At 39.1% G+C, this 23,192-nt stretch overlaps 1 protein-coding gene across 4 annotated transcripts in view; it reads left to right on the forward strand.

Annotated features, from left to right (window-relative positions):
- septin15 (septin 15) overlaps nt 1-17,047 on the forward strand; it is a 54,830-nt gene extending 37,783 nt beyond the window's left edge. For all 4 annotated transcript variants that reach the window (XM_071489340.1, XM_071489348.1, XM_071489322.1 and 1 more), the window contains exons 6-13: nt 228-345; nt 957-1,049; nt 1,882-1,978; nt 9,089-9,140; nt 9,462-9,587; nt 11,426-11,561; nt 12,663-12,808; nt 14,698-17,047. In XM_071489340.1, the coding sequence (XP_071345441.1) occupies nt 228-345; nt 957-1,049; nt 1,882-1,978; nt 9,089-9,140; nt 9,462-9,587; nt 11,426-11,561; nt 12,663-12,808; nt 14,698-14,737 (808 nt within the window). In that variant the 3' untranslated portion in view covers nt 14,738-17,047. The remainder of the gene's footprint in view (nt 1-227; nt 346-956; nt 1,050-1,881; nt 1,979-9,088; nt 9,141-9,461; nt 9,588-11,425; nt 11,562-12,662; nt 12,809-14,697) is intronic.
- The last annotated feature ends 6,145 nt before the right edge of the window (nt 17,048-23,192 follow it).

The raw sequence follows: 23,192 nt of genomic DNA on the forward strand, positions 1-23,192 counted from the left end.
ATGTTAATGTACGGTTGTGGTTGGCCCTCTGCTGGTGACCCACTGAGCTACATTTATTTTGTAAAAGCCAGGCATGGAGGAAGTAGAGTGTGGCATTTTCTTTAGAATGATTCTTGTGAATTAACTGTATCAACTGTATGGCAAATGATTGGACTTCCATTGAGTTGCTGATTGTTTTGAGCATAAGTCGCTTGTAGTTCTTACAGTTCTTTCTGTCTCCCCATCAGTCTGAAGCCGCTGGACATTGAGTTCATGAAGAGACTCCATGACAAAGTCAATGTCATCCCTCTCATTGCAAAAGCTGACACTCTCACCCCTGAGGAGTGCCAGCTTTTTAAAAAACAGGTATTTGTATTTGTGTTTGTATGTATCACATTATGGGATGGGCATGGCTGTTGTTACAGTCCAAACAGTGCGTGTACAGTTAAAACAGTGCGTAGCATATGTGGTCAGTCATATTTAACTTACTACAAACAATAACAGTCATGTTTGGAAATATGTTTACTAGCTTTCTTTCCATGAGTCAGATGAAGATCAGTAGTACTCTCATGTGGGTTTGTCAAGAAAGGAGCTAGAACTATGAAGCAATTTAGCCTAGCTTAGCATAAATACTGGATGCAGTTTAAAAAAGGTAGCCCAGCTCTGTCATTATGTTTGTGTATGGATTAATGGATTAAATAAACTAGACACAGTGTGTCAATTAATGAGCTTTACAGGTGTTTGATTCTTGCACTTTGGACAGAGCAAAGTTGGCTGTTTCATCCGCCCTCCATCCTTGCCATGCCATGCTAATCTGAGAAAAAAAGTATAGCATAAAATGTTTAACAATTTTTTTTACATGTTTATTATTATAAACCAATAGATAAATTAAAATCATTTTTCAAGCTACATGTGTTTGCAGGTATACACTGTATGTGCATGTAACCTTTAATCGGATCGTTTTCTCCCTTCCTCAGATAATGAAAGAGATACAGGAGCACAAAATCAAAATTTATGAATTCCCAGACACAGAGGACGATGAGGACAACAAGCTCATCCGAAAGATAAAGGTAATGGACCTCGGTAGTAATTTAAAACTCGGTTGAAGTGCTTCTGATTGATCTCAGCAGGCAAAGGTCAGGCTGTCCCCTGGTCAGCATCCAACCCCTGGAGCTGCCTCTGCCCCTTTTCCCCCCTGCCTGACAGTCCAACTGATCGTTAGCACTGAATGACCTTCACTGGTGATTGTTGTCCATGTAACTCTCTGCCACAGTAACTGTTGCTTCTGGAAAGAGTCAAGTACGGTATCTACCACTCATGCTGATACATTCTTCTTCTCATGATGTGGGTCATCAGTGACTGTGTGTGCAGGATTAAAGCCCGGTCACACCAGCACTTCTGCAAACATTTGCAGCTAAACAAATTCATTCAGTAGAATTAGTGTATCGGTGGATTAACTTGCAAAGCCAAAGTATTTTTTTTGTGTGTTTGTGTAAACTAGATGATGCCAAAATGGAGGAAGCCATTGTAGCTTATTGGCTACATTTCACCATTCATTTTTATAACTGCTATGTCTTTTTACTAGCTAGCTAGCTTGCTGTAAGTTAACAAGCTAGCTACCTAGTAACTCTTGATGGAATAATGCACAGTCCTAAGAGCAAAATACTAATTGTGACTAACTAGTGCTAGCATAGTGTGTTAGCTGTGTTAGCTAACACAACAACTAAAGACAGGAGTTTTAATGTAAAAACACTGATGCATTATATGAGTATCCCAACCCAAACATTCACACAATTAAGTCAAATGTAACAGTCAACCAATCAACTGAAGCTGAGCAGTCATCCAACAGTGAACAGTGACCCGTCCAGAGGTAAAAGAAAGTTGTGTGTCTTCCTACTACAGGAGAAGATGCCCCTGGCAGTAGTCGGCAGCAACGTCGTTATCGAGGTGAACGGCAAGAAGGTCAGAGGTCGTCAGTACCCATGGGGCGTGGCAGAAGGTAGGCTCAATGCCAGAAAGGAAGAACATGACTTCCAGTTTGTGGCCAAGCTGCTAAAGCCCAGATGATGAACGCATCAAAGAAATGTGAACACTTTGAAGGTTCATGAGGCAAAACGTTCAGGTTTATCTTATTTTGATACGACATGCTGTATGTGAGAGGCCGAGGCGTGTTGGCGAGTTTGACATTTTTGCGAATGTCCAGCTGTCACAGTTCTTTCTTTGTTGGAATGGATGAAGCATGATATTCCTGAGAGTGTGGGACACAGTGCATGTTCTCCCCCCCGTAACTACCAGGTAATACAATGACTTGTCAAAATGTAAACTAGGAAATAATTTTATTATAATAATAATAAGATTTAAATCTTACTGATGATTGAAAGGGTTGGGTCTAATTGCTGGAGTTTGAGTCTGTATGCTCTATTAGATGGCGATGCCTCAGGCTATAAAATTAGTTTGTGGTATTTTTGTTTTTGTTGGCACTGGTTTTGGCAGAGTTTGCAGTGACCTCATCTATCAGACAGGGTGTTAGACTTAATGTTATTCAAACCCTGGGACTGTCTTCATCTGACGGGGGTCGAGCTCCATTATCTCCACACCACCAATGTCTTGTTGCTGGTTTATCCACCCACAGCAGCTCTTTATGCTGCAGGTTGTTTTGTCTGTTCGATATCATTTTCTGTGCCAGTCAGTGTTATTTCAGTCTGTGTCATCCAACCATCGTCAAGATGCGTCTTTCTTGATTTACTGCGGGGGGGGGGCATCATCACCACCACCACCACCTCCTCATGGACCGGGTTCACACCACTGTGCTTCCAGCTTTTCCCCGTCAAACACAAGTAGCAGCACTCAGAGCTGGGAAGCTGGTGAGAAAGAATCATGAGCGACACCTGCTGGTTGATAGAGGGGTCAGGATGCAAACTCCCCGCACATTACAGTATCGGGATGAAGTTCGCTGGAGGAAGTGCCTGGCTGTCTAAACCCTACACAGGCCAAGGACGGTCAGACAGACAAAATGGATGTTAATTTGGATGTTAATTTTTTTTAATGATATTTTGGGACATTTTATGTGGTTTTCATCGCTTGGCTTTGTAAGATAGAGATAGTAGAGAGACAGGATACGAGGGCGAGGGACAATGGTCCCTTGCCCATTGTATCACTACAGTTTGACAAGTATGACATTATCTGGCAGTTATTACATTGTTACCTGATAACACCCAGCCTTCTTCCCCTCAACACAAACACACACACACAAACACACACACACACACACACACACACACACACACACTGTCTGTTTGACAGTGTTGGTTTTGACCCTGATGGGGATCCTGAAAAAGAAGGGCAGATATGTTGTATTATGGGATATGTTGTATCAGTATTGCAGCAAGCACTGACTGACCCAGCTGACATCAGACTGTCACATTTTCACCATTAGCCACAATGAACTGTTGTTGCTCCTGCTGGTGTTTTCATTTTTTGTTGAAGTCCCCTGAAAGATGATATGCTGTATCTATCTTTATATAAAGTAATATACCTTTGTTTCTCTGTGGTTGACCGTTTATCAGTCTTTCACTTTTCATTCTTTCTTTTCTCTCTTTTTTTTCCTTATTTCTTTGTCTATTCTTTTCCATGACTGACAGAGGGCATTTTTGGTAAACAGAACCATCTTTCAATTTATTTCAACCTAATTTCCCCCCCCCACTCCTCCCTCTCAGAGTGTCCCCTAAACTCTCCATCCCTCCTTTCCCTCCACTTTTCTGTTGCTGTGCTTTCTTATGATTAGGCTGATGGTCAAACCAATGCTCTAATCAGACTTGGACTGAAAACTTAGTGAAACTTTCCCGAACATGAGAATTCACCATATTCTGGAAACATTTGAAAACATAGAAGAACATGGATATATTAAAATGTGAGCAAGTTATATTTTGAAATCCCAAAGAACATAGACCAAAATCATTTATGTGTTCCCAACTGAATGTAGGCCTACATGCTTTTTGCTAACACTTAGGACTTTTGCCAATGCTGAATGAGCCTCTAAAGATATGTAGCATTGTCCAAAGTAAGAAGACCTCACCTTCTTGCAGTCACTAATATCGTGCATCATTTAGATTCTTATATTTTACAGATGAAATATGCTGTGGAGTTTACTCTTGAGTGGGTTAGTACCTGGGTGTACACACCACATGTGTTCCAGTGGCCTAGATTTATTTTAATGACAAATCCATTCAGTTCTAAACACAAAATTTTGTTCATTGTTAAAAAGTAAATATTGGCAGATTTGCAATAATTCTTCAGTTGTAGTTATTCTAATAGTTCTTCTTTTGAGATACTGTTGGTTGCAAGACAATAAAAATAAAAACATAACATAAAAAATCCACATACACCCAAGGAAAAGATGAAAAAGCTACACCAGAGCAAAATCCAACTTGCATTGCCATCTCACTTCATAAGTGATTTTTGAAATAAGAATATTAAAACAATATTTACAGCCTCTGTTCTCCTTATTGTCAGTCATCACAGTGTGTGTCACGTGATCTAGCAGGGGGACACATGAATGATTATTGTCTTTGTTCTCTTCACTCGTCACCATGAAGTTTGACAGGGTAAGAAACATGAGCAGTGAGGTCATCAAACAGGTTGTAAACAAACCAACAGTTTACTAAGATTATTGAAACCATTTTTAGCATGTTTTCACATGTCAAGTACTGAACCTATTTGCACCAAGCGTGGTGGAGGGATGGAGCATGGGCCAGGGAAGAACCCGTTAAATTACGGGCACATCTGGATCATTTACTGTGAGTGAGTTAGTTAGTTTTTGCTGTATGTTGTTTGAGATTGGCCTTGACAGACATCTACACTCTCTGGAAGTAAACTGAAAGGGAGCACACCTGAAATGTTGCTAATAATCCCTTGCTAAACAGGTAAGCTGTGTGTACACAACTACGGCAAGCAGAGTGGGAAAAACCGTATTGCTAACCAGGAGGTTTGCTTCAGACCTGTACGGTCGTCTGACTGCTCGTGTTTCTTGCTCCATCAGACATTTTCATAATGTTGCTGTCTTCCCAGATCTCAGCAATTAAAACTGAGACTATGATGTTATTATTACTAATAAGTAGAATGACTAAAATTGCAAAAATAAATTGTAATAAATTTGAGTTCTCCTGCAAGGTGCATTTGATGACTTTTATCGGACATGCATCTCAAAATTTCCTATCAGTCTGGTGTTCTCAGGAGGGTAAAGCTTTCCAACGCTTGGTTGTTTTGTCCCAGGTCTGATGCTGTGAATAGTCATGGAGAAAACTAGAGGCTGTTTGGTGCTGAAGCTCCAGCTGCGACAGAAACATCACTCTAATGCTGTGGTTCCCTTCTTTGCTCCTGTGGTATGACATGTAGCCGTGTCATTTGACCTCAGCTGTGCTTTACCACACGATTCAGCTCACCATCTTTTGTTTGAGTTGAATCAGTTGTGTTGGTGCAGGGTGAGAAAGGTGCAAGCCTCAATGTATCGCTGGACCAAGGACTGGGAGCCACCATTCTAACACATTGCTTATAGGTCCATGAGCAGTTAATGGTGAGTTAGTGTTTTGCAGAAGGGCATGTAGCAGCTTATTTAAGTCTCATCAAGATAACATGGTCATGAATTCTCACTCATTGGCGTACTTGGAACTTCAGTGTAAGACTTTTAATGTAGAAACATGTTGTTTGCAAAAATAAATCCTGCATACACATACACACCATGAGCATGTTTCAAATAAACAACAGTGTGCTCGACTCATCAAACCAGTGCAGTTCATCATCATGGCCTGAATAAACTCTGCTGGTAGATAAGGCGCTTAGGCTCAAAACACCTGATGGATGGAGATCACTTTCCAAATGTCCATGTCGCACTGATTGACACACACAAACTGAAGTGACGTGGATTAAACAAACAAACTGAAGTATGCATCAGGTATTTTCAGCCATTCATCAATAAATATGATCTGTTTACTATTAGCTACAACCCATTTTTTTTCCTATGACCCTTGACCCCACTTAGGTCCTGTACTTGTTCCCTTATTGCGACTGTCCACGGCTGGTCATGCATAGATCCTCACATAACTCCCCCTTCTAATAACCACATCCCTCTACAAGCCTCTTTAGCCAGTTAGCTGGACACATGCAGGCTATGGTGTTGATCTGGGCCAAATCTGGGCTGAATCTGGGCCAAACATGGGCTGGTTCTGGGTCCAAAGTGGGCCAAATCTGAGCCATAATATACCCAGCTGCCCCAGACCCAGATTTAGCCCCCACTGGGCACAGACAGTAACTGAAAAACCATACCCCTCCCCTCCGTCAGAGCTCCCTCCTCTAGAAGAGACAGGAGGTCAATGGCTGGCTTGGGATGCCAAGGGGCGGGACTGCTTAAGTTTCATCAATGGTAAGGTGTCCTCCTTATACGCTCCCCTGATGATGATTGACGGGGGAAGGCTAACCAATAAGGAGCTGCGTATTTGATGAAGACGAGGCTGCAGAACCACCACACACACCCTTAACAGGAGTTTTGCAGTCCTTTTCCAGAATCCCATTTGATCATCTAATCATGTCTTTGTTTTTGAGATGAAGACTCACAATCATCTAACTGTACTATGTTGAAAGAAGACTGCTTCTGTTTACTGTTGTCTGACCAAGAACTCCTGTGTGTTCTGACTATGTGCCGTCTGTGGGTCCAACAGTTACGGGCTGTGATCAGATAGGAGGCCATTTTTCTTCTGCTCAAACACACAAACTCAGCTGTGAGCCTCATCAGTAACACAGGACAGGAGGTCAGAGAAAGAGTGATCCGAACATCATTCTCACTGCGTATTGCTCTCATAGCTGTAAGGTGGGAAGCAGCGTGGGTAAATATTCTCACTTGTAAAGGTGAACTAAAATGTAGGTCCTGTTGGCTACAGCAAATCAACCACTGAAGTAAAGTGAAGTCTTTCTTTCCACAAGACTCTATAGTGCTGCTCAACAGCTGTTTTTTGTTCTTATGAAATCTGTGTTTTTCATTTGAAAGTGGGTCAAATGTGTCTGTGTAATTCTTGGAATTAACCCCCAGAGAATTATCACCGAACATGGCTTGTTCCTCTCAGCTCTATGAGGCATTTTTACCTCTTTCAGGTCATTGTTTTGGTTTTATGTCCACAACTTTACAGTTCAGTCTGATTAATATTGTTTTCAATAGTAGCTGACAGATAAAGTTAGCTGGTAAACACAGTGAAGCATCGAAAGTTTTCTCCACAAGTAATGGAAAGCAAAACAGAACTAAAAGGAAAGTTAATGTTGGATTCATCGTGTGAATTGAGATACAACTTCATTTATTGTTAATGTTGTAATATGGAAACAGGCAACAGTTTGCAAACATGTCACATATATACTCTCAGCCTATCACAGCTTAAATAGACTTCATGCACTAGAGCAGAGGTCAGCAACTGGCAGCCCGCGCACCAAAAATGTTCAGTTTTTAGCTTTTACTATGAAAAATTCTGACAGGAAGTTCCAAAGGTTCTGTTACATACTTGATAGACCTCTGAAATAGCAGAGATATGATGTGATATGAAAAAATAATGCCAGTTCAATGGTCAGTCAAACATATATATGTGACTGTGGCCACAAAATAAAGTAAATTTCAATCAGTTTCTTAAAATTAGCCTTTGATTATGTTCTGGCCCCACATATGTTAGTTAAAAAAAGCCCCGAAGCCAAACTTACTTGCAGACCCCTGCACTACAGCATGTGCCCTCTCCTCTGCAGATGTTCACCACTGATGCTTTCTGAGCTGATGCATGTTCAAGCAGATTTTAAGTGCGACTGCTGAACTTCTGAGAATAGTCTTCCTCTTACAAACTAAATTTTGAGTTCCTAAGCAATAAAACATTCCCTGCCTGTTTCAGTACATTCTGGTTTTACTGCTAAAGCTTTACTCGGTGTGGTATCAAATGGTTAAAATTAGCAAATGTTAGCTAAATGTTGTGTGACTCACATTATAGTGTTAGATTGGTGGCATTTTAATTGTTTTTACTTGTGCTACGGAACATTTAAAATCAACATTTTAGATTAACGTTGAAATGGTTTTAGCACAAACTACAGTCAGCCGATTACTTCCATAATTACACAACAATATCTGTTGACTAACACAGGTAATAGCCACAAGCTACTGGTCAAACCTGTAGCAGAAAACTCCCAGAGTGTACGGAAGTGAGCAACGGTGTGTTTTATTACTTATGAGTTCAGTGGCGTCGCAGCCTGTTCAGGAAGTTTGACTACAGCTCACAAACATGTTCAGTTAACAAATATCAACAGAAGTTGGCAGTGCAGTTTGTTGTTGAAGGGATAGGGTGGTTTTACTATGAGCACTGAAACTTTACACCTGATGTTTTGGAGAAATTAAGTTGATATGTTAAACAAGTCAGGGTAAATTTGGGGTTTCCTATGTGATCATGGCCTGACGTCTCTTTTCCCTGCGCTGCTTGTTTCTGTTAATGTGCTACTACAACTGACAATGTGCCTTCTGTATTGTCACTTTAAACCCTGGCTACACCTGAAAACACCTTGCTCTCTGCATCCCCCTCCTTTTACAACTGATGACTGAATGAACTTAACATACAATGATTTGTGTGTGTGTTTGAACCATGAGGCCTCCACTGAGATTAGTAACATTATTTTTAACTTGGTGGTGTTTTGGTGTCTTGCTCATGTTTTGTTTTTTTTGTCAGTTTGACCATTGTACATTCCACCATGTAAATAACACATACTACCGATGTATTGATTTTACTCACCACAAACACAGTAGCGTGTCTTTGCTGGGACAGCTTTTTGTATATGAACAGATAGCCAGAGATAAGCCACAGCAATTGATAGCCATTTACCCAGAGTGCATTTCAGTTAATTATCACCTGTGCAGTTATGTACCTGTAGAAGCTTAGGTATTAATGCTTGCAATTCATTTCTACCTCAGTTACCCTTGAGACCAGGTGATGATTGTTAGGATTATGATTTCAATGAAAAGTGTTGATTGTAATAATTTGAAATCTGTGTGTCTCTCCTCCCCCCTCTCTGTTTTCTTCTCCCTCCCTGTGTGTTTCAGTGGAGAATGGGGAACACTGTGACTTCACTGTGCTCCGCAACATGTTGATCAGGTGAGACAGTGTTTCTCTTGCCTTGATTTTACAAACTTAAACTCATAGATGCATTTTGATTTGTAATCCTTTGATGACCGAAACAGTTTTATTAGTTCCTGTCAGACCTAACCCTGAGATTCCACTTGGGGTTAATAAGTTTCTTCTATCGGCCTCATTAGTTTACATTAAATTAAATATACCATCTCTGGTGCTATTGTAGCACTAGTCACAGTTTGATCTTGGTTAATTCAGTAGAAGGTTAAGCTTGTTTGGTTATAGATGAGCCTCCTTCTGGTTTAATATCCCTGATTCGTTTCTTCTTTTCCATCCCTTCCATAGGACCCACATGCAGGATCTGAAGGATGTCACCAACAATGTCCACTACGAGAATTACCGCAGTAAGAAACTCGCTGCTGTCACCTGTAATGGAGTGGACACCTCCAAGACCAAGGGACAGCTCACTAAGTATGTGCTTGTTCATTAAACTAGAACCATTCTGGTCTTAAAGCTCCACACAGTCTAAAGGTAGATGTCCATGTGTTTTGATTATAAAGCAGGTCTAGGTTCTATATTAATACTGTGAAAGTATCAAAGCCTCAGTCCACAGAGAAATGCACACAGCCTGTATTCAGAAACTGAGCCTTAAAACCAGCCGTCAGGACTTCTGCAACTTTGTGATGTCACAACAAAGCAGTCACCGCAATCAGCCACACCCCAAGCCCCACCCACCTGGACCCACCATCCAACCTTGCAGGATTTGATTTCTCTGAGTATTTATCTAAAATCTGCTATATTTTTATTCAATCACTCAGAAAACAGCAAGCCAATCAGAAGAGAGGCTCAGATCCTCTCTTCTGATTGGCTGACTGACCTGTTGTTTCTCGAGCTCCAGAGAGAAGCCTGAGAGAGGAGATGTAAAACTACACTGAGATGGTTTTTGGTTCTTAAAATCACAAATATATCTTCTGATAGAGATCAACATTTCAAATGAAACGCAGTGTAAAATATTTTAATATATTTTAAAGACACAGAACATCTAGATGTAGAAACACTAGAGCTTGTTTCCACAGCTTTTCTTGTTTATGAGGTGAACAAAACAAACATTTCTTACACTTTTTACCATAACCCTGGCCCCACCACACAGGACAGAAAAACTGACGCAGGTCACAACCAGAATCTAAGAAACAATCTAATAAGTGAAGCAGATTTCCTGAGGGACATGGTTTGAAGGAGGATCAGTCTAGAATGGTATCTAATGAACTCTTGAGGTCACCTCTTAGAGTTTAAATCAGGAAGCTAAGAAAAAAATGATCTTGGAAGGCCCTGGAAGTTTCAGTCATTGCTGTACTATTGATAGTGGATAATTTCCTGTGGCTTGCTTTGCTGCTTTATGGATCTTTACCAGTTTATAGGAGTGTCCACAGACTACCACACAAATGCTCCTGTGCTGTGTGGGCAAAGGAGTTTAGGAAGATGTACATGTAGACTCCCTTCTCCCCTCCAAAGTGGATGTTGCCATACAGCACTTTTCTAGAGCAGAGAAAGCCTCAAAGCTGACTCATTATGTTGGATCATTTTTAGAACCAACTCTGGTTTAGTGCTTGTATTCTGTTCCATGTTGACCTCAGGGGAGAAAAGATTATTGCCCTCAATTCAGTAGACCCTTATCTTTACATCATCCGCCCCTTGCTTCATAAGAGGATTAAGTCTATCCAACTTCTTTCTCTTCTACACTTGGGCTTCCTTTTTTTTTGTTTTTCTCAGTGTTGGACAGTCTGCCCTGCTGCCGAGTCCATCCCTCATTTCACTGCTTTGCTAACTATTCTTTGTACTTTGGCATGTGACAAATTAGACTTTGAACTGCTATTTAGTGGCAGCATCGCTTATACCTAAAAGATAAACATAAAATACAACAAAAAAAATCAAAAAATCGAATTATATTTTTCCAAAATTTTTAATCTGTACTGTTGGTTAACTTGAGGCCAAGGATAGCTGTGCAACTCGAAGCTGAGTCTTATAGTTCACTGTAATTGAATGAATGTAACTGCAGAAAACTGCAGAAACTTTTACATTTTTTCACCTTTCAAAGTGGATCAGTAGCTGATACTGACTTTAACAAGGTCAGCGCCAACCTAGAAATTGATTCTGTGGATCTGATTGATCTGCTTTGAAACAATGGTACATGCTCAGTGACAGCAGATGATCGTCAGAGTAGAAGGAGCAAACACAGGGTTGACAGACTCTTTGAACACAGCCTTGGTCAGTTGTGTTGGTTCTAACTTGCTCATTTCCATGATCAACAGGAGTCCTCTGGCACAGATGGAGGAGGAGCGCAGGGAGCATGTGATGAAGATGAAGAAGATGGAGGCAGAAATGGAACAAGTCTTTGAAATGAAGGTTAAGGAGAAGAAGCAGAAACTGAAGGATTCAGAGGCTGAGGTGGGTTTGAGTAAATCAACAAGCAGGGACAGGCAGACGGAGTGTAGCACCATGAGCTCCAAGCTCCTGTGAAGTAAGCAGTAACATTGTTTATGACAAGGAGAGAAATCCGATGTTATTAGAGATGTTATCTGATTTTTCTGTTGCCACCATTCAAGGCTAAAACTGATCCCAATAATTAATAATTAATACCTCACCTGCAGCTCTTCAAGAGACTTCATGAGGATATGTGTTTATCTATTTATTAATAATGATGGTGTAGTGTTAAAAACCACTCATGGTTATTTGGATGATGTAGATATTACTGTTAATTTACTTACAATTAAATGATTTATACTGTGGTCACTGAGCATTCTTGATCTGATTGGCTAGCAGGTGTTATTTTCTAGTAATAGCATAACCGGCCATCTATGATGCAGGTGTTTGCAGTTCAATACAAATGAATGCGCCATTATTAAACTGTAGGTAAAGATAAAAACTGCTTATTTAAAGAGTTCGGAGCTATGATTATTTGTGTAACTAATAAAAATGAATCACCACCTTGGAAAAAAAAATCCTAGGCCAACTTACTATCTTTAGCTTTACACTGCAAGTCTTCATCAGCTGAAATACGTTGTTCAGCTGCCATGAAAAATGACCATGGACACTCCATCTGCAGATGAAGACAGTGGGTTGTTTTTGAAAGCTCTGGATAAAACTAGAGCTGTAGACCTTAAGTTAATTTTTTAATTCAGCCAAATTTTTCAAAATTCTGAACATTAAAATCATTGAATCTCTACAATGAGAGGGAAATAGTGATTTACGTGATTTACATAAGTAAATCAACAACCAATATTTAGCCATTACTCAAGACTTCACACAGCAATTATGACCACATTTCACACAAATGGTTTGTATTTTACATGACTCTGGATAAACAGGGATGTAATGTGAAGCTAGCCTGAGTAGTGGGCAGTAATTCTAGTTTACCTCTGTGGAGCTACACGCAAGGCAGTAATCGTAGTTAGGGTAAGTGTTTCCATTTGCAATTTTAATGGAGCACACAACTTGAAGTTGTGCTTGAGACTGAGCGTCTCAAATGTTACTCTGTGTTACCCTCAGCTGGAGCGACGCCATGAACAGATGAAAAGGAACCTGGAGGCACAGTACAAAGAGCTGGAGGAAAAGAGACGAGTGTTTGAGGAGGAGAAGGCCAACTGGGAAGCTCAGCAGAGAATCCTGGAGCAGCAGAAACTGGACGCTTCCAAGTTAGTAACACTCACATTTTTCAGTAGCTTACAAAGCAGTTGATTTGTTCATCTGATGTTTGCAGACTGTCTCTTGTTTGATACAACAACATCATTTTTCTCAAATAAGATGGTAACCGAATATCGTTATAGCTGCAAAATGAATAGATGAATGAGCGTTTGGTAAATATTTTCCACGTCTTTGTTGAAGTTTTTAGGCCATCACAGTATATGTATCCAAGCTAACACACACCACAGGATGTACAACACGTTACACAACAGGGCTGTTCATCACACTGTGATTGATTCTTACTCCTTGAATGCAACATTGATTATTTCTGCAGCAGAGTACCTGAGATCATTCACATTGACATATTGAAGTTTTTACACAGTAAGTGTAGAAGAAGCAGGAAGAAGGAATTTCCCCAGTGCGTTAAAACAGTAAATCTCTGTGTTGTGCGTGCTGACTCACTGTCACACTGTCCCACACTGTGCAACACTACTGAGAAGAGACTTCAAAAGATTGGTTTTACAGGTGTGTGCATGAAGGCAGTCCCCTTTTATGGATACTGGATGAAACTGTAATGGTTAGGAATGTGTCAACAACAACCAGTAACAACCAGTAACAACCATGCTAAGTGGCTAACGTTAGGCTACTGGCATGTTTCAAAGGACAAACCATGTTTGAAGTGAATGTTTGCCTGCAGAGTTTTCATGCCACCTTAACTGGACTCATCCTTTAGCCTCTCGAAGTGATCCCACATTTTCCTGCCAGACATACCAGGATGTAATTACTGGCTCTTTACAGGCTCTTTTGATTTTTTTAAGGTAGAGTGTCCCCCAAGAGTTGTTGTTGGAGTCCCACTTGTGACACATGCCACTGCTGTTCATCTTTCTGTTTCTATGTCCCATTACTAAATACATCACTAAATGTGCCCCGTTAGAGGAACATGCACAGTTATATTATTATGAAATAACCACAGGGACCAGCCGTGTAAACAATATTTTTTTTTAAAAAACGAGTTCCTGCAGAGCTGGGTTTTTCCATGCGACCAACCAACCGATCAAAAGTTGGTTGACTGAGACTGTTCTCATCCACTCATCAGCAGAGAAGCCCGAGAGACAATTGCAAACATCAATAAATATATTAGAAGTTAACAGTTTGAAATTTTAAGTTCAGCTGAGTGCGGCTTTGTTGGTGTTACCTGGCTTCATGAAGCCTGGATAACTGGTATCATTAGACTGGTTGTCAGCTAGCTCTGTTAACTCTGGATGTTGCTGTCTGTGTGTTCATATGAAAGTTGCAGATATAGTCATTGCAAGTAGCATTGTCATACCATACCATAATATGATACCGTACCATACTTAATATGATATTCAATTAGGAAATGTATAGATTATGATCATGTAACTAGAAAATCCCTGCACTTGCATGGTAACCATGGTTACCAAATGATGTGGGGTAGCATATATATCAGTCAAATAGATTGCTTTTAAGATTGCTTCCTTGATAATTCACAATCAGCAGATTAATTAAATGGTAGTTTGCCTTTAAGTGAACCCAGGTATTAGCTGTGGCTGCAAATTGCCACCACAGGATAATGATGCTAAGACATAAGACCTAACAATAGCACTAGAGGAGAGTAATTAAGTCAGACTCACTTGGCAAGGTCACGTCTTTAAGGGTGTTCTTTTTTTGCTTATAATTTCAACTTTTCATTTTTAATAGATTATGTTATTTTCTCTCCCTTAAATGTCATTTTTCACTGCTGTGATTTACACTAAATAATTTCATTCATCTTACCTCAGTAAACTCCCAAGGTACCTGTAAAGCCTAATGATGTTTCATGTTAATGTATACAAAAGCAAACTAATGTTCTCTGTGTTCACTGTTGTTTTTTTTTACACAGGACAATGGAAAAGAACAAGAAGAAAGGAAAAATCTTTTAAAGAGAGACACAACCTGTTCCTTCAGTTTTACACAAACTCATTTTCTCCTGATCCTCCCAGAAGCTCACATGTGCTGTGGCCCTCAGAACACACACAGATAAATGAAACCCTCAACACATTCCATAACATTCCTCTGTGCTACATTTAACATGCTCCACATGGGACATAAACACCATTATACACACATTTACACATGCAAATTCCCACAGCGGCCCACGTGCTTGTCTCTCTGCAGGGTTTAACTGTGTTTGTTGAGACTTTTTCATTTTTCTTGAGGGATGCATGTGTTTGTGAAAGTCTATTTTCCTATATTTCCCGACAAAGAGGAGAAGTCAGAGTTCCTCTGAGCGTACAGTACCGAGTAAACACATGGCAGGGACCATGCATAGCCGTTTGTACACATGTAGTAGTCGTATGTTCTCTAGATATTGGTAGATATGCAGATAGACACACTATATCCTTCCTCAATGCTCTTTTTTTTATTGTTCTCAAAAATGTAACACAAGTGTAAACACTCTTAAACACTCAGTCATAAGAACCTCTCTGAGAGTGTGTTATGAGAAGGGAGAGTGTATGTGAGTGAAGGTGACTGAATCAGGTGGCAGCTGGGGAGGATGCTGTCAGGTGGAGTTAAGGCCCGGTCACACTAAAAACTATTCATCTGTGCCTTCTTGGGCCAGGTAATGAACCGATGATTAATGAACTAGCAGTCTGCCAACACACCGGCCAGCCAGGAACATGCTAGCACTGCTCAGTCACAGCTTTCTGAACTTCTTTATGTTTTCCCAGCGCTGGGCCCTTTGCCTCCCACTGGCGATGTTGTAATGTAATCGTGAGACTTAATGAAGGTGAAAAATCTCTTAAGAGGGAGTGTTAGTTAGAAAACTCTTGAGCTCAGTTGATGGTACATAAGGAATTAATAGTCCTGTTAACAAATGCATCTTTTGAATAAAATAAGAGGTTTGCTAAGAGAACTTCTTAAAAATACATCATATCATACAACTGGCCAAAGACCGTTGTGGAGCAGTTTATACTCTGACACTAAAAAAGAGTTAACAGCTAATAACCTTTATTAGCATCCTCCATTTCGGACTCTCAACATCTTGGTTAAAAAGACTTATCGTGGGCCAGCAGTGCAAATTCAGGTGGAAAAGGTTCATCAGATGTGACGCAGAAAATTAGCTGAATCAGAAATGCCCTGTGCTTTTTAAATGCCGTTGTGACTGGGCCTTTAGACGGGATTTACAGTGCAGTGGGAAGGTGTGTATGAGCAGGTGTGTTATATGAAATGCTCTGTCTGAGGTCATAGATATTGTCTGATCTGAAGCATACAGACAGAATAAAGGAGATAAGAATCCAACAGCAGCCTGAATATTGTCATAGCAGTGTGTGTTTCCTATTTGAATGGAGGATATTATGCAAAAGCCTGACTGGTGTCTACAACTTTACAGGTGACAGCGATTACAAAGATGTTTTATATTGTGATGTAAGTGATGGGTGTTGTCATAGACCTGAACCCCGATGTCCAGATTTTTGTGATATTTTCACTTGGATAAAACAACCAAAGGGACAAAAGAGCTGAAATATTCCTTTTTATGTCTTGGATTCCCCAGAGAGACAGAAGTTTGTAAATTCAGCCACAACTTTGTCTCTTACTTCTTTAGGATATTCTACATAAATGCTTCCACGGACAACAAAATACAACCCCTTTGCTTTCCTGTCAAACAGAAAAGGTAAAGTCCAGGTCTGAGCCAATTCAGAGTCAAAAAGCGGAAATGTTCAAACCTTAAATAAACTTTACCCAGAGTTGTCATCTTTTATTTTCATATGATGATGATATTAATAATACTATATATGTGGTTGAAGAGTGACTCCTTCCCTTGTAGTTTTCTTAAATAACTCATAGATTATTTGTTATTTTAGTATAGTTTTTCAGATTGCCTGCGTTTAAAGCAAAATGCTAAAGGGACAAACCTTAAACCTTCAGCATATTAAATATTGCCTGTTTGGATTTGTTCATGATGGAGAGGTGTGTATTGTGTATAGACTGGAGGCTGCTCAGTGGCCTTTTCTTGAGTTTTCTTATTTTTTCAGAATATTTTCAGCCAGGAGTAACAACAGAACCTATTATCTAAAGCTCTTCTTAAGAGTCCATGAATACATGTCCATACATTTATACACACATATATATTGTATACATCTACGCCAATGAGTAGACCCTCTCAGGACGTATCCATTATGCTAGATTTTGTCTACAAGTCCAGAGAAAAGCAGTTCTCCTACCAGTAAAAAAAAAAAAAAAAAAAAAAAGTGAATTTTTCTTTCAAGTGCTTGTGAACCACTCACCCTTTCAATAACACCAAGTTAAGATTTAAGTTTAGGTGATTTTTTTTTGTAATATTTGTCTTTAATATATATATATATATATATATATATATATATATATATATATATATATATATATATATATATAATATACTGTTTTCTGCTTCTATTCTGTATATCGTTAATAAAAATAAAGTTGACAAGGTTATGCTTTAAACCCAATGTGTGCAAGTACTCTTTGTGGATGGTGTTCTGGATTTATCACAATATTTGTAATTATGATTTTAGAACGTATTCAGTCCCTTTAATATTTTTTGCACATTTCATTGTTTTGTAGAAAACTAGTTTTTAGAAATGTTTGCAACTTAATTAAGAAAATATATATATATATATTTTTTTTTTAAAGACCTTCAATTATCATTGAGATGTGTCTGGAACCTGATTAGAGTGAAATGTTCAGACATAGTGTAGAAAGGCACATACCTGTGTATATATTCACACTTCAGGTCAGGACAAACCAAAGCCATGAAGTCCAAGGAACTTTGTGATGAAATTGTGGTGAGACATTGATCAGGGTATAAATTCATTTCTAAATCTTTGAGTGTTCCCAGGGTCACAGTGGCCTCAACAACTGTGAAATGGACGAAGATTAGATCCACTAGGACTCTTCTAGAGGTGACCAAGAACCTGATGGTCACTCTATCAGAGTTTCAGTAGTCCTCTACAGGGATGGGGAACCTGCTGGAAGGATGACCATCTCAGCAGCACTCCATCAACTGAGCCTTTATCGTAGAGATGGAATACGACTGACCCAAAAGCACATGAGGAAAATAAATTCTCTTGTCTGAGACAGAAACTGAACACTTTGGGCAGAACTCCAAACAATATGTCTCGTGAACACCAGGTACTGCTCATCACCTGAGTAACACCATCCCTCTGGTGAAGTATGGGGGTGGCAGCATCGTTCAGGCCAATTCAATTTTATTTGTATAGCACCACATCTTAATGTACATTATCTCAAGGCACTTTACATGGTAAGGTCAAGGTAAAGAGCAGCACTAACAGCAATGGGGGGAGGAAAAACTCCCTTTAACAGGAAGAATGGATCATGGTAAGAGGGGGCTTCTCAGTGGCAGGGACAGGGAGAGTGCATGCTGCCTGAGACTTAGACACCTTTTCAGCTAATGGTCACATCAGACCATGTAAAGCTGTAGCAGCAAAACCCAAAATGTTTTGAACTGAGTATATGTTCCTTTTGTTGCTCATGAACTCAGTTTTTCATTTTTAAGAGGGGGGTTGTGTTATTGACGTCAAAGGCTACATAGTGTCACTTGAAAGTTGACAGATAAAGAGCAGCCCGGTTCACTGTGCAGTGATGTGATGCTAACTAAGGTTTTGTCTGTCCCATGATTATATTCTGGTGTATGCAGTGTTCATCCGCTGGCCTGGGCATTATGAGTTTTTCTTTAGCCCCAAATAAATCTCCACTTCTAATGGTTTGTCACTACATAACTATACGTCAGTAAAAAGAACTTGAAAGAAACCAATATAAAGTCTCTTAATAAGGTGTGAAAGCAAACAACAACAACAATTCAAGTGAAACTTTAATGATTAAAAGTAAGGCAAAACAAGGGTCCATGAGATCAATTATTAAATGGTTAATGCCAACAGATGCATAGAAATGAGGAAGCACAAGGCAAATTGTATGATTTTGCAGGTTAATGTCAGGCAGAGCTATCATAGCTTGATGTCGAGTGGGCTGTGCTCTTCAGTGATGGTGGCGATTCTCATTGATTCTAGGAGATTTGTTGTTTGTTGAAAGCTTTCTTAGCCCAGTCCAGAGTCTGGCTCACACATATGGGTCCAATGGAAGTATTGACCCTGCAGAAAAATCAGTAACAGAGTTAGTAATCAGAATTTGGTCTGGAAAAGTAACAGCATCATCAAATATTCACATATTTTACTATTAATAGGGGACTTAAAGCCCCATGTCCAGAATTTCAAAATGTATAACTTTGGTGACTCCGAGTGATAGCATAAAAAAAAACCACACTAGTTAGAGTGAAACTCAGACTTACACAAATGCCTTTTCAGTGCATCTGCTGTGAGTTTTGATGATGGAGATAATGTCTGCTTTTGGTATTCTCTTTGGAAAGAATTTAAAGCAGCATGATCCAGGTGACATTTCATTTGGTCCACGAGCTTTGAAAAAAATAAAAAAATAAGAGGGATCGTTTAGTACCTTTAAGCAATGACTTTTATTTAAAACAAGTAAGTGTGCCATGGTACCATGTTCTGAACAATAAAGGTAACACTCATACATGATCAGCAGGCAGCAAAAGCACAGTTTGTGAGTGTGTGATGGAATTTGTTTTAATTATCACGGCATAGACTTTTAGGCATAAATATTATGCTTGCACTGTAGCAAAACTATAAATCTAATTCAAGAAATGTGTAAAAATTGTTAATAACTTAGCAAAAAAATTATAATTTACAGAAATTAATGATAATTTTCAGATTTTCTGACTGTTTTTACTTCTGCTGAAACCATAATGTAAATATATAATATTCACAAGAATACTGTTTCAACATCAAGGTGAGTTCAAAGAAAAAACTTTTTACAGTCAGACGTCATTTGAGGTTTACTGTTGACCCTTGTTGTGAACCTTTTGCATGAAGTAATAATATGATAAAATGAAACACTGGAACAAAACGTTACTAAAAGCCCTCAGGTGAACTCTAAATGGCAGACAGTAGACTGTTAGACTTACGCATGGTAGTGCAGTAGTGGACAGTGAGCAGCAACAGTCCCACTGTAAAGCTGAGTTTCTCCATGGTGTCTTCAATGCAGAATTGTTGATGCTCTTCTGTCTTTTCTATCTGAAGGGGCCTTCTATGATCACTGGCTATCTTATAGCAGCTTACAGTCTCATTGCATATTCATTGCAATTCTAAGAAAACTGCCAATATCATGTAGGATTCTCCGCCTTTTTGAAGTCACCAGCAGCCAGTTAATAGAGTGAGCGTTGTCACCAGATTAGGTAACAGGAAGTTTGAGGAGCTCACCACTGCTTTGATACTGTGATTAAATAACCCACACCAAACCAAACCAGCTACTACTCTTCAACTTCTGTTCATTATCTTTACATCCAAGATAAGATCAAGTCAAGTTTCAAATATCATGGCTTATCAGGGATATAATATGATAGAAAATGCAATTGAAAACAGAGAGGAACAATCAACAAAGATCTTGTCATGGGCTTAATTCACATCTGCTATTCCATACCTCTCCACCAGAAGCCCCCATTTACTCATCACTCATGCTTTCAGTTGCCCCAGCATAATGTATACTAGTGGGTCCAAACTTGTGGGCTGGGGTCCACTGGTGGGCCGTGAAGGTATTGCAAGTGGGCCAACAAATCATTTGAAATTATGTTTAAAACATTTAAAATGTTGAAAAGCTCCTTTCACTGTTTGTTTTTTTCTCTCGTATTAAGATCCATCACTATGATGAGCCAGTAACAGGAACTTTTATGCTGTCGCCGGCCAGACAATGTCATTAATCTGTTTGCTATCTCAGTCTGATTGTGTGCTGCAGATGATAATGAGCTTTTTTTACTGAAAAGACTTGCCTGCTGCTGGAAACTGAGTTTACTCTGAACTGTAAATGTGCCAAAAACCACAACAGTGATGTTTTTGGAGCTGAAATACAAGTCTGGCGGAAGCAGTTGTCACAGACTTTAACAGTGCAAACTGAGCTCTTCTGTCAAGTAAGCATTTTGTCAAAAAGCTCACCTGAGTCAAGGCTATAGATTATTAAGGAAATGTAATATACAAGTAAGAATATTCTCTCAACAGCTCCCTAACTGTATGTAAGAACAGTATGCTCTATATCTAGTTGTGTATGACATCACGTGCAACAGCTTTGAGGAGCATCGGTGAAACGACAGTGACTCTGGACAAGACGCTGACTGAACTCTGATGAACTGATGTTCTGGGAAGAGGTCGAAGTGATTAGCTGAAGAACGATCAAGGAGATTCACATGTGACATATTGTGTTGGGGTTATAAAATCCCCACCCCACTCAATAGGCTCTGTTGCAGTGGTGTAGTATTTACTAGTATATACTATTTACTATTTTACTGAACCAAAATAGTTTGGATTATCATTTAAAACATTCTTGCTCTGAAAAGTTGGTTTTGGTATACAGTATGTTTGGTGTGCTTTACAAATTACCAAAATTCCCCCTTGCTAAAAATGTGGGTGAGTTTTTGTAGCAAGCCACACTGCATTTAAACAAATGTCATACTTATGTTTGTAACAAATAAACCTTTTAATCCATGCATCATGTAAACTATATACTCCACCATACTACGTACACCTTGCTGTCTCTGCACTAAATACATGCATTGTAAATTATTCTAATCTCTATCTAATCTCAAATGTAATCTAATCTAGTTATTTACAAATTTGTGCAATAAACTCTAAAAACTCAACAGTAAGACTTCACCACCGTTAGGTTGGGGTTAGAAGTCGTTGTTGTTGCCCTGATGCAGGCCATCAGCGAAGCAACACCTGCCACTGACACTGTTTAAGATAAAACTGCATGTTGCAGATCAGATCAGCAACTTCTCTCGATGCTATCAGGGTGGATATAGGTTTAGTTGACCTTGAAATATTCAAGTTTGTTCCAAGCTGTGGTCACACACAGACAAACGTGCTATCGACAACAATTCGCAGAGGCGCTCTGGTTTTTCAAATACTAAAACCTCACTGATCTTATCACAACAACAAGCATCTTGTCCTTCTGTGCAGGAGAACTGCTGCAGATTATCTGATTGTTTCACAAGTAATGCTAAGAATTCCTTCATGTTGTGTATTTACATAAAATATAATACATCAGAAATTTGTCTCATGACCCACATACTCAGGGTCAACAATAGACCTTCTTATTGAATAAGCTATGCTTGAAAGAACACCTTTATGAATGATATCATATTCATATTCATATTAAAACTACTTTTATTTGTACAATACAAGTCGGTCACATTTTACAAACTAAAACCTTTACTTCAACTGCTCGTCCATAGTCAGCAGAGCTCCTCTGATCTTTCCCCATAGTGCATTAAAGGGCTGGGAAATGGATTTCTGTCATTTCTTTGCAGAAAACGTGATAAAAACATGACCAACCAACTTTTAAAAGGAAAAAATAAAACCCTTTTTCACTTAAAATTGAAAGGCTGATTTATAAGAAACACACCCCTGCTACTTTATATATATATATACATATATATATATATATATATATCTTACTTCTTCTGGTGGCAAAAGTTAGCTAATGTTTGCTTTGCCATCAACATTAACTTTTAACAGATATTGATTTATATTGCTGATTCAGTTCTCAATCTTCATGACTCTAAATTATTAACCTCACCATGTTTACCCTGTGTTTTACCATTTGCAGTCATTTTGTAATGGTTCACTGTAAAGGAATACTCCAACAAGTCAAAATATCTGCTCTCAAAGGGCTGTGATGCTGTTTTTGTACATGACCAGCAGGTTTCATTTGCTGTAGTTACACAGTTAGACAGTGGAGACATTTTCCCATAGACCTCAATACAATCAGACTTCTGTTTACAACCAGTGGAGTCGCCCCCTGTGGCTCATTAGATAGAACCCTTTAGCTTAAGGCTCTTCAGGCTTCACTGTGTCTACGTGCCTACGTCCATTGTTACATTCTGTCTACGATGCAGAGATAATATGATGTTATAATGCTAAAAATGTATAGCTCATAGATTGAAGAATGTACTCACAAGTATTATTCATCCAGATCAATCAGGACTTTTGCATGGTCATTATATCGGTAATAATATCAGACAGTTGTTGGAAGGTTATTGAAAATTATGAGTTAAATAACAAAACAAGGTTCATTTTTATTGCTGATTTGGAAAAAACATTTGATAAGATTAGACATGTCTGATCATTTGTAAAAGGCAGAAATTGGAAACCTAAGATGCAGTCCATGGTCTAACCCTGGTCATTGCATACTGTACTCAGAAAACACACATAGCCACCAATATTGTCCATTAGAACTTTATTAAATTAAAAAAAAAAATTTATGCCTTTAAGT

The sequence above is a fragment of the Trachinotus anak genome, unplaced genomic scaffold (genome assembly GCF_046630095.1).
Source record: "Trachinotus anak isolate AG129_WGS33_773 ecotype Australia unplaced genomic scaffold, CSIRO_AGI_Tana_v1 ptg000002l, whole genome shotgun sequence".
In the NCBI taxonomy this organism is placed as follows: domain Eukaryota; kingdom Metazoa; phylum Chordata; class Actinopteri; order Carangiformes; family Carangidae; genus Trachinotus; species Trachinotus anak.